This window comes from Arachis duranensis, chromosome 4 (assembly GCF_000817695.3).
Source record: "Arachis duranensis cultivar V14167 chromosome 4, aradu.V14167.gnm2.J7QH, whole genome shotgun sequence".
Classification (NCBI taxonomy): domain Eukaryota; kingdom Viridiplantae; phylum Streptophyta; class Magnoliopsida; order Fabales; family Fabaceae; genus Arachis; species Arachis duranensis.
This window is the reverse complement of record NC_029775.3, coordinates 591,998-604,118: the sequence shown is the minus strand read 5'-3', so window position 1 is coordinate 604,118 and position 12,121 is coordinate 591,998. Positions and strand designations below refer to the sequence as shown.

At 33.9% G+C, this 12,121-nt stretch overlaps 2 protein-coding genes across 3 annotated transcripts in view; one reads left to right on the top strand and one right to left on the bottom strand.

Moving 5' to 3' along the window:
* The first annotated feature begins 291 nt into the window (after positions 1-291).
* LOC107482475 (protein argonaute 4) lies at positions 292-8,272 on the top strand. The gene is made up of 23 exons (XM_016102981.3): positions 292-410; positions 1,555-1,804; positions 1,923-2,128; positions 2,222-2,443; positions 2,555-2,691; positions 2,768-2,865; positions 2,956-3,053; positions 3,218-3,380; positions 3,481-3,597; positions 3,683-3,790; positions 4,418-4,480; positions 4,575-4,688; positions 4,771-4,936; positions 5,011-5,123; positions 5,377-5,514; positions 6,022-6,152; positions 6,362-6,427; positions 6,752-6,815; positions 6,895-7,006; positions 7,077-7,150; positions 7,393-7,487; positions 7,577-7,608; positions 7,715-8,272. The coding sequence occupies exons 2-23, from the start codon at positions 1,559-1,561 to the stop codon at positions 7,888-7,890; spliced, it is 2,739 nt and encodes a 912-aa protein (XP_015958467.1). The 5' UTR covers positions 292-410; positions 1,555-1,558; the 3' UTR covers positions 7,891-8,272.
* A 452-nt stretch (positions 8,273-8,724) lies between these two features.
* LOC107482476 (protein SIEVE ELEMENT OCCLUSION B-like) overlaps positions 8,725-12,121 on the bottom strand; it is a 9,871-nt gene continuing 6,474 nt past the window's right edge. For both annotated transcript variants that reach the window (XM_016102982.3, XM_016102983.3), the window contains exons 6-7: positions 10,409-10,900; positions 8,725-9,578 (exon numbers count right to left, since the gene is read on the bottom strand). In XM_016102982.3, the coding sequence (XP_015958468.1) occupies positions 8,955-9,578; positions 10,409-10,900 (1,116 nt within the window). In that variant the 3' untranslated portion in view covers positions 8,725-8,954. The remainder of the gene's footprint in view (positions 9,579-10,408; positions 10,901-12,121) is intronic.

Here is a 12,121-nt window from a genome sequence, read left to right as displayed (position 1 = left end):
AGGAAGAGGAAGAGGACGAAACGGAAAAGGAGAAGCAGAAACTGAAGACAAAGAAGAATATGTTTTGCGTTATTGAAACGTTCACACACGGATATAATAAAAATAGTTTTTGTTGTGTTTGGGCCAACTTAATTGAATTTTGTTGTCAAAAATCCTTAAATGTATAGTTAGACTCTAATTTAAAAAATGATAATATTAATTAATTATTAATATAAGCATTAGAAAAAGAAGAAGGAGAAAATTGAGAGACATATATTGTTTAATAAATTATATTTTTTTAAATTATATTATATATATTTATACACTTCACTGCGCTTTGCGTCCTTTCTTCTGCTCTCAGTTACTTTTAGGTTTTAGGGTTCTTCTGCATACTCAGTTTCAGCCACAGCCAGTGTGTCTTCACTCTTTGGGTAAGAAAATGAAATATGCGTTTTGTTTCCTCTTGTCACCTATTTTTACTTCAAAATTCACTCTAACACCGCAATTTCTCATTTTCATCACTAAATTTGTTTTTGTTGTTTCTCTTCTTCCGTGTTGCTGAAACTCGAAAAAGGTTATTTTCGTTTTGTTACATTGTGAGATCATACAATGCTGTTCTAGAATTTTGAGTTTGTAATGTTTGAGTTTCTGCATGCGTCTGATCTTGCTCTTGTTTTCACTTTCGTTGTATATGATTTGGGAAACGTTTTCGAAATTGCATTTTCTTTCAGAAATGATGCTTCTCTGTCAAATTTTTTTTTAGTAATCTTTTTTAGCTCTTCAGAAGTAGAAAACTCTGTTCCGTACAAATGCTGTCTTTTTTGGGCTTTTTGGCTCTTTCGCTAGCTTTAACTCTCATTGCATGTCTTCGTTTTGTACTTTCTGTTTTTTATTTTTTTATTTTCTTAAATCTATGTCAGCAACTTACTTTGTTTCAGCTTTGAATGACGTTTTTCATGGTAATTTTTCATTTTCTTCACTTATTTTCTGTCAAATAAGACTCCATTTCCTTTCTGTCAAATAATGACATTTCATATTTTTATTATTTTACTTTTTAATTAATTTAAATATTAGTAGTGATTCAATTGACATTGTATTGCAGTTGTAGAAAAGAAAAAAAAAAAAGAAAACGAGATAAACCTTACTTTGGTGCTTAAGAGTAATTTTCATTTCACGTTAGTCTTATGTGATCTTACAAATATCTTGAAGACTGAATTAATGTTTCATAAGTCGTTTGGTTAGACACAAAAGAAAAAAAAAGAAAAAAAAAAGGAAAAAGAAAAGATGAGCTGTTTCTCTCATAGTTTATGTTTTGGTTATTTCAATGGATGTTTTGATAGATTTGATGTTAATTACTACCTTTTCTGGTTATTATCGGGGATTGGTTCCTTGTGTCATGTGATTTTTTTAGCCTATTGGTTACTTGAGTCGAAATTTTTGCTATTTTGTACTGAGCTTCATATTATACAATTTGTTTCATTTACTCAACTTTTTCAGATTGTTCATATCTTTTGATATTATACACTCCAAGTCCAAGTTTATTTCAATTCTTACCTTGTATGTTATCCGAAATAGGGATATGGATTCATCTGAGCTGGATGGAAATGGTACCGAGGCATCCCTGCCACCACCACCCCCTGTTGTTCCACCTGATGTTGTCCCAGTTAAAGCAGAAGACGCACTTGCTGAACCTGTTAAGAAAAAGGTTTCTCGCCTTCCGATTGCCAGGCGTGGGCTGGGATCAAAAGGAATGAAGATAGCTCTTCAAACCAATCACTTCAAAGTTAATGTCACTAACAATGATGGAAATTTCTTCCATTATAGCGTATGTCCCTCTCACATTCCTTTGTTTATTATTATTATTATTATTATTATTATTATTATTCAAGTTTATTCTAATTACCCAAATATGACTGTTGTCACTTGTTATGTTATTTGAACAGGTTGCGTTTGCTTATGAAGATGGACGCCCTGTAGAAGGTAAGGGTTTCGGGAGAAGGATAATGGATAGGGTGCATGAGACGTATGCTTCTGAGTTAAATGGTAAGGACTTCGCATACGACGGGGAGAAAAGTCTGTTTACCATTGGTGCTCTTCCAAGCAACAAGCTTGAGTTTGAAGTTGTTCTGGAGGATGTTGTTTCGAATAGGTAGAAATGACAAGCATATAATTGTTTTAGCCTTCCATAGAGTTTCAGATCATTGTTTCAGCAGTGTGTAACCTTTTATTTTTTCTTGTGAAGAAATAATGGTAACTGTAGCCCTGATGGTCATGGGGACAATGAAAGTGACAAAAAGAGGATGCGACGCCCGTATCGTGCGAAGAAATTTAAAGTAGAGATTAGCTATGCCGCCAAAATTCCAATGCAGGCCATTGCCAATGCCTTGCGTGGGCAGGAATCGGAGAATTTCCAAGAAGCCATCAGAGTGCTCGATATTATATTGAGGCAACATGCTGCTAAACAGTAAGACCTTTCTTCATTTTACTTGTCATAACATGTTTTCTAACATTTTGATGCATTATAATTTACAAGGCACCAAACCATAGTTCTCAACTGTGCATTTGTCTATTGCAGAGGTTGCCTCCTAGTTCGGCAATCCTTCTTCCACAATGACCCAAGGAATTTTGCTGAAGTTGGAGGTGGTGTGCTTGGCTGCAGAGGATTCCATTCAAGTTTCAGAACTACTCAGAGTGGCCTGTCTCTGAACATAGGTTAGATCTGTGTACTGTGTACAACCTTCTCATCAAGGCTTTTTGTCTAACTCCTATAATCATCCAATTCGTTTAGATGTCACAACTACTATGACAATCCAGCCTGGACCTGTTGTGGACTTCCTAATTGCCAATCAAAATGTGCGAGATCCATTTCAGCTTGACTGGGCAAAGGTAACAATGCTGTTGAAAAATTAATTTATTACTCTTTTGTTTGATTATTTTACACAAAGGCCTGTCTGTTACTCTTTTTACTTTAAACAGGCCAAAAGGACCCTAAAAAATCTGAGGATTAAAGTAAGCCCATCCAATCAAGAGTACAAAATTACAGGTCTCAGTGAACTCCCATGCCGAGATCAGACGTACCTTCTCTCTCTCTCTATTTCTTTCTTTATTCCTCCCTTTATTTTCTCTAAATGCATTTGGCTTTGATGTCAAATTATAAAACTTGAATATATGGTGCATTATGATAGTAGAATTGTTATTTGATGAGTATAGGTTTTCAGTGATGGCTTGGATTTTGCAGGTTTTCTCTTAAGAAAGGTGGAAGGGATGGTGATGATGGTACTGAAGAAGTGACTGTTTATGATTATTTTGTCAATGCTCGTAGGATAGATCTTCGATACTCTGCTGAGCTTCCTTGTATCAATGTTGGCAAGCCTAAACGACCGACATACTTCCCCATTGAGGTGAATCAATGTGTTTATTTTTGCAGGTTTTGCATGCTGCAATTTTAGCATTCTGGATCTTAACTAAAACCTAGGTTATTTACTTCTCCTGTTGTTTTAGCTTTGTGAATTGGTGTCCTTGCAACGTTATACAAAAGCGCTGTCCACGCTTCAAAGGGCTTCATTGGTAGAGAAGTCCAGGCAGAAGCCACCAGAGAGGATGAGGGTTTTATCTGATGTACGTTGTTATTCTAAATTTTAAGTGATGTGGTTACACTGCTTATGGCTTGGTTAAGGAAGCTTATTAAATATTGTTTTGTTAGGCACTAAAAACCAGCAACTATGGTTCTGAACCTATGCTTCAAAATTGTGGAATTTCTATAAGCACTGGCTTTACTCAAGTGGATGGTCGGGTTCTGCCTTCACCAAGGGTATTTAATATTTCTCTTTGTCACTGTGCTCTTGAAACTTGTTTATTGTGTGTTGCCTTGTTTTATTTGAACTTGGTGACCTGAGGTTTTCTTAATTATGACTTGGCAGGTCACTTGTTCGAGAAATGATTTTTCTCATTTAGCAAATGCTCTAGTAACTTGTTTTTTCTTGACTCCCACATGAAACTAAATGAAAGTCCTTTTTAAAAAATCCTTTGTTTGGAATATGGATTTATATGGAAAAATTCTCTTTTTGCTACTGTCATATCTAAATGCTAGGCTGCCTCTGATGAATTATAAATTATTTTGAAGTTCCCTTTGCTGTTTGTGGCGTGTTGGTATTATTTTTTGTTTCTTTTTTTTACCTATCTAAGAAAATGATGTTAAGTTCTTGCTGGTAGTAATTCTGTGAAGGATGTAAATGCTATATAAATGACTTTGTTCTCTTTGTTTGCTATTTTGTGTTGATTCTGGTTGTTTAAGATTATAAAACAAATTGGTTGAGCAATATTATAAGCAAAATTAATTATGGTATGGAGACTCATGGCTCCTATATTGTCAATCATCAGTAACCTTATGTTTTTAACTTTCATAGTTTGATATTGATTATTGAATGTTTTCCAATAGTTGAAGCTTGGCAATGGTGAGGACTTAAATCCAAGGAATGGGAGATGGAATTTTAGTAATAAGGTATTCGGTTTAGTTCAATTTCCATTGAAATTTTCATCTGGTCCAGATTCTCAGTACTGTATGAGGTTCTAATAACTTAAAAATGCTTTTCCAGAGTTTTGTGCAGCCAATAAAGATAGAACGGTGGGCTGTAGTTAACTTTTCTGCACGATGTGATGTAAGAGCTCTTGTGAGGGATATGATTAGAGTTGCAGGAACGAAAGGAATTGTAAGTTCCATCTCCTTGTATCAGCTGAGAAGTATGAAAGATCTACTGACTGAAATGTTCTTTCCTGCTTTTGTTTTTGCAGTCAATGGAAGATCCATTTGATGTGCTTGAAGAGAGTCACCAGTTTAGGCGTTCCCCACCAATGGTTAGAGTGGAGAAGATGTTTGAAAGCATGCAGTCTAAACTTCCTGGAGTTCCTCAGTTCCTTCTATGTCTAATTCCCGAGAGGAAAAACTGTGAAATTTATGGTTAGTCATTAATAAGTGGATTTCATTTATCTTGTGTAAACAATTGAGAACGAAGATTTATTCTCACATTGAAGGTCCATGGAAAAAGAAAAATCTTACCGAGTATGGAATTGCTAGCCAGTGCATGTGTCCTTTAAGGGTCAATGACCAGTTTCTGACTAACGTTTTGATGAAGATAAATGCCAAGGTATGTTGGGCATGGTATTCTAGTACTATTGGGCAACAGCTTTGTACATTTTATTATTTTGGCTATGACCCAGCTTTTAATATCTTGTTTCTCACCTGCTCTTGAGTGATAATAACATGGGAATAAATGAATGACTTTGCATCCTTTCCCCATCTAATGGAGCAAAGGTGGTTGTCATTGTTTTATGTTGCCTAGTCATCAGGCTTCTGTTTTATTTCTTCCTTTTCAATTGAATTATTTTTTTGATCTGCAGCTTGGTGGATTGAATACATTATTAGGCGTTGAACACTCTCCAGCTCTTCCAGTCGTTTCAAAAGCACCCACACTTATCCTGGGCATGGATGTTTCGCATGGCTCACCAGGGCAATCTGATATTCCTTCAATTGCAGCGGTAAATCATAATTGTCATGTTTTCAATGAATATAATATAATTTTGGGTAAAGTATATTTTTTGTCTCTAAAGTTTGTCAAAAGTTTCAAAAATACTAGGTTTTATTGTTTCAATTTTGTTTCGGAAGTTTTCGATTTGCATCAAATATATCCGACAGTTAAATTTTCCGAAAGTTTAGGACCAATCCAACAAATGCATGATAACTATGTCTGATTTGCTTGTGTTGAAAGTTGTTCTTGTGAAATTGTTGCTGAATTAGTCCTATATTTTTTGAAAAATTAGCCGATAGAGATATATTTGATGCAAATTGGAAACTTCTAGGACAAAATTGAAACAAAATAAAACTTCGGGGTATTTTTGAAGCTTTTAGCAAACCTTAAGGACAAAATATACTTTACCCTATAATTTTTATATCAATGCATATATTGGTGCCAGGTTGATCTAATTCTACCCTTTTTCTTTTTTTTTTTTCTTGATGAAATGTTGCTGTTTTCTGAGAGTATGCAGGTGGTCAGCTCTAGACAATGGCCTCTTATATCGAAGTATAGGGCCTGTGTTCGTACCCAGTCCGCAAAGGTTGAAATGATAGATAACCTGTTCAAGAAAGTATCTGACAAAGATGATGATGGAATTATAAGGTTCTATCTACATGTGGTTAAATAATTAAACTATGCTTCTGTGTTAGATGGCACATGATTGTATACCATGATGTCTTGTAGTATTTCTTTCTGCCTTGTAAGAGCGGTGGCTTTTGAGCAGTCTGTTTAATGTTGTATTAATCTTCACACTATATGTATATGGTCAATGTGAAATAAGTACCTAGCTTGATCGGTTTCATCAACTGCAGGGAACTTCTACTTGATTTCTATGTTACTTCTGCGAAGCGAAAGCCAGACAATATAATTATTTTCAGGTAATCTTTTCTTGTAACTCCGAAGTTAGAGCTGAAAACATTTGAGGTATTGCCAATAAATTGTGTTTGTTAATGGGATTTGTCACTATTGCTATGCTAGGGTTGTGTAATTCCTGTGTCCCATTTGCCATTTATGTTTTTAACTGCTCCAAACCTACTGCATATTTGTTTTGATGTTGATACATGGCGATCATTGCATGTTGTATTTTTCCAATAGCTACAAAATGCTTTTGGTGTTCAATGCTTGTTTGTTATACTGATTTATTACTATGCGATTCTTTTCTGATGAAACTAAACGTAGTATCTTTATTATGCTGAATATAGGGATGGTGTTAGTGAATCACAGTTCAATCAAGTTTTGAACAAAGAGCTTGATCAAATCATTGAGGTTCATAAGCTTTTGACTCTGCTATTTGGGAAACATTTTTGGTCGTAAAAGGGGCTAACGTTGACTTTTAACTTTGTAGGCATGTAAATTCCTTGATGAAAAGTGGGAGCCCAAGTTTGTGGTTATAGTTGCTCAGAAGAACCACCACACAAGATTCTTCCAGTCTGGTTCTCCTGACAATGTCCCACCTGGTAAATATCAGTTCAGATTATCCAAAGATTGTTGGCTAATTGGCTTTTTACTAAACCTGTTGCTTTACAGGAACTGTTGTTGACAACAAAATTTGTCATCCAAGAAACTATGATTTCTACCTATGTGCACATGCTGGAATGATAGTAAGTATCCAATATTCTGTTTCCCTCCTTTTTAAGTATAAAGATTAATTTACATGCTTGTGGCTTGTGTAGTTGTGTGGTTCGACGTGTTAGGTGTGTCTTCATTGAGTTGATTGTTGCCCCGAAACGAACTGTTCGGGGGTCTAGATGTGTGTGTGTGTGTGAACGATCACTACTGTGACTATCGTGGTGTCTATCTTTTAGTGATATTCTCTGTATTCCTTCAAAAATTTCCTCCTCAGGGCACTAGCAGGCCTACACACTACCATGTTCTTCATGATGAGGTTGGTTTTAGTGCTGATGAGCTACAGGAGCTTGTACATTCTCTGTCATATGTGTAAGTGGAACTTTTTGACCTGTATTGATTTGGAATTATGCACATGCGTCTTAAGGAACCTATCATTAGATGTTTGTTGTTTATGACAGGTATCAGAGGAGCACCACTTCCATTTCTGTTGGTAAATTCTTGCTTCACATCCGGCTATTTAGATAGATTCATGTATTATATCTGATATCTGATTTAATTGTGATTGACACACTTGTACTATTTTTTCTCCTACGCAGTTGCTCCAATATGCTACGCACACTTGGCTGCAACCCAGGTGGGGCACTTCCTCAAATTTGAAGACAAATCTGAGACATCCTCAAGTCATGGTGGACTGAGTGCCGCTGGAGCTGTCCCTGTCCCGCAGTTGCCGAAATTGCAGGACAGTGTTTCCAACTCAATGTTCTTCTGCTGACGTGTCTCAGTTGCTTATGAGAGAAAGCAATGCTTGTACATAAAAACCATGCTCAGATCTAGCTAGCTATCTATCTAACTATCTATCTAACTCTGGATACTGGTAGACTTAGCCATGTTAGCCTAAGACTTATCGTCTATGTTTTAGACTGTTTTGTTTTATGTGATATATGGCATGTGTTTAGCACTGGCTTTCAAGTGGCAATGTATTGAGATGCTTTTGTAGTTATGTTTGGTTTAAGATCTGATTATATTAGATTATCCAGCGGTGTTATTGGAGGTTATTGAAAATATCTTAGGAATATTCTTCAATGAAAGATGGGGAAACACGGTGCTGATGTTTATGACAAAGGAATATATATAAAATGTTCATTTTCGCAATAGCATTGTTTTGCTTATAAGAGAAAGAGTAAAGTGACATAAATTCTGGGATTTAGATTTTCTAAATTTTGAATTTGTACTTTAGAGTTTGTACTTTAGAGGGTAAAGTGTGAACTTCTATCTTTAAATAGTTTCTTTCTCAACTAAATTTGAGAGATTATATTTTATTTTCTAAAGTGAAATTCAAAATTTAGAAGATCTATATCCTAAATTCTGATGGTTTATATTTTGAACATATTAGTCTTTAAAAGAAAAAAAGCATCAATAAGTTTTTTTAAAATAGCAAATATGGACAAGTTAGTTTAAATTACGTTTTTTAATGCTAAATTATGGTTTTTAATTCTAATAAGAGGGGTTAATTTAAAAGCGTTTTATTTGTCATTTTCAGTGGTTTATTTGTGATTTTATTCTAAGAGAAATATTGCTGGTGGAGGAGGTAATGTAAGCAGCCATATACCAACAAAATTATCAGTTTATTCAAACAAATTATTCTATAACATTAATAAGGCAAATTAAATTGCATGAAGGCCATTATTTACTAGCTAGCCTTGCCCAGTCTTAGGTAAATAAATGACCACACACCATAGACATGCATTTGTAAACATTAACTACGAATATAACAACACATTAAATTAAAGTAAATATAACTCGAGCATGCATGCATGCATGGCATGCTCAATTGACTCAACATAAGTTACTCCTAGGAGCAACATTAGGTTGTTCAAGACCATGGCAGCACTTGTAGTTAACAGATGTGACCTCCATTGAACGGCCACAATCAACATTTGGGCATGGAATGCGTGCAAGGATATCAGAGGGGTATGTAATTTCGCTATGCTCACATTTGGGAGGACCATCTTTAAGCTTGATCCTCTCATAGTATTCTTTGAATGCAACATCAAAGCTTACTTCTTGGTCGTCCAACTTCCTTGGCCACTTCTCGAATTCTTTGACCGTTCGATACATGACCTCGCCTTGACCAAGAAGCTTCACATTTGACCCTTTGCTAAGTATGACCCACCCTTTTGGGTCTTGTTTAAGAAACAACAACCTCTTCATCTCTCTTGTTGAAAAGTCCATAACGCCCTCGCCGCCGCCACCCTTCGTGTGTTTCCTGTTGGCTAGCAAGCTGTCTATGGCGATCCAGAAGCGTGGAACCACCCTGGAATCATCCCTCCCTAGTCGATATAATTCGATTGGGACAGTGGTTTCTATCTGCCTTTTCAAAGTGTTCAAAGCTGTCTCAAACTCTTCGATCCATTTGCTGGACGTCCCTCCAAAGATGAAGATATAATAATCGTCTTCAATCTGAAATTTGTTTCTCACTAATTATATCCAATGTACTAAAGTACCAAATAAACTCATTACTCCCTATTATTAAATACAACTTTGTTAGGCGTACACCAACATGCAGAACTTGTTTTATTTAACATTCATTTATTATTGTAATAATTAATAAATGTTAAATAAGACAAGTTTTGGCTATTTTTTTTTGTTTTTCCAGTATTGCCGATTTTTTTATTCTCTAGTTATATCACACTCAACTCAACCTCAATAATATTAGTAATACCTACTAAACTATTAATGATAAGAGTAATTTTGTAAATTATTATTAGGTGGAAACTCAGGTGCAGTCGACTTCACGTGAAGTTGATAACTGAGAGTCGTTAGATGATTTGACTAAATTTTCATCTAATGGCTCTCAACTATCAACTTCACGTGAATTCGACTGCACCTGAGTTTTTACCTTATTATTAACATTAATATTTATACGCTTATATTTGTTATTTTCACTTTCATATAGGGTTAATAGTCAAATTCGTCCCTGAAAGATCACTCAATTTTTAAATTAGTTCTCAAATGATTTTTTAGTTATATTGGCCTTTAAAAGATAAAACGTAAGTCAAATTGATCATTTTGTTAGTTAGACAATGACATGTCACGTTAAGTGTCACGTGGCATTTAATGTAACACGTTATCATCTAACTAACAGAAGAATCAATTTGACTTATATTTTATCTTTTAAGGATTATTATGACTAAAAAAATTATTTGAGAACTAATTTGAAAAATAAATAATCTTTCAGGGACAAATTTGATTATTATCCTATAAATCCCATATGCATAGAATGAACTTACAAAGTCTTTCATCCTTGGATTGAGTTTTGTGATTTCATTCCAAAACCAGTTCCATTGTTGAGTGAGACGAGTGTAATCAGAAGCCTTGAAGGGGAAGCCATCAATCCCCCAAACAGAAAGAAGAAGTTTGGTATCATCGTTTTCCACCTGACCTTGAGGACTTAAGAGTGGGATAATTGATTTGTCTTTGTATTTGAACACCTCTCTGATAAGACGCATCCCAGTTTTGAAATTGAAATCTTTCACCACATACCATCCAATCTTAGTGTCCTCCAACATCTTCTCCAAATCTTTTTTGTTTCTTTCATTCCATTCATCCACAATGGGGATCCAAAGAATCTTGAAATCCTCTTTCCTATACCCCTCTACTTCTCTTGGTTCCTCTTTCAGCTTTTCATATATTCCCTTTAAGAGCTTAATTTCATCTTGAATGTTCTCCAGGCCTGAGATGAACAACAACACATGCTTCTTCTTCAGGTCCTCAATTTTCACCTATGCCATCATAGTAATTAATCTCAGATCAGTCCAAGGTAGAAAAAATTGAAATTTACGTAAAATCGAAAATGTAAATTAAGTACGTAAAACGAATCTTAACAAGCTATTATGCACGGACACTGCCGAATTTTAAAATTTTATAAGACACAGGACACGCATACATATACAATATAAAATATAAAGTATTTTTTTTAGATAAATTGTAACGATATTTTTATATTTTATTGACATTAAAATATAAATTAAAAATTTTAATTACTTTTAATATCTTATTTTAATTATATCAAGTATTTAAAATATTTTTTATTGTAATAAATGATAATATATACTATATTTAAATTTATTTTAAAAATAAATGCTAAGAATAAGACTGGAAACGTTAATACGTGATGGTATATAGAAGTGTCCAAATGTGTTTGAAAATGAATTTTTTATTTTTTATTAAGATATGATTGAACACAGCAGTAGACACGCGTGTTGGACTAGTGTCGTGTCCGAAATATGTCCGACACGCGGACACGACAACTCAATAAAATTGATTGACTCATTTAAAATCATAATATAAAAGATTTTTAAAAGTTAAATCGAAATTTAACTACTATGCAAATTACATACATGCCAATTAAGATTTTTGTTAATTAACAGATTAATGAACAATTTTCTGATACTGGTTGGTTAGTATGACGTGACAATAAATAAGGAAACATACCTAAAGAAAATAAGTTAAATCAGTCACCAATTTTTCATCTAAATAAATTAGTTTCTATATCAAATTCATCTTTTAGATGATAATAATTTTATCCCATCAATTTTTATTATTATTTAAAAAACACATGATAGTCTACAAATTTTCAAAATTTATAGATTTGTTTTTTCATATAGGTGAGTTCTTAGTCTCTAATACTTGGAAATTAATTTATTTAATGAAATAAAAAATTTATGATTAATTTAATAATTAAAATTTATTAAGGACTAAATTATCCGACTGAAATTTGAGAATTGGTTCGGGTATTCCTAAAAAAAACACCACCACTCATAAATAGTCGAAAAGATGAACAACATAGAAATATAATAATAAGGGATAGGGTGGTAGTAAATAAGTGATTTAATTACTTTGTTAGCTTATATAATTTTATCAAATTTTTAAAAGAAATATTAGATATATATAAAATATCAACAATTAAATTAGTTATTATTTATTTATGTATAAATATACGT

Excerpts from the sequence above, each read along its gene's own strand:
- LOC107482475 (XM_016102981.3), top strand. The coding sequence starts at position 1,559 with ATGGATTCATCTGAGCTGGATGGAAATGGTACCGAGGCATCCCTGCCA. Across the intron at positions 2,129-2,221 it reads GAGGATGTTGTTTCGAATAG|AAATAATGGTAACTGTAGCC; the intron begins GTAGAAATGACA and ends TTTCTTGTGAAG. Across the intron at positions 6,153-6,361 it reads GATGATGATGGAATTATAAG|GGAACTTCTACTTGATTTCT; the intron begins GTTCTATCTACA and ends CATCAACTGCAG.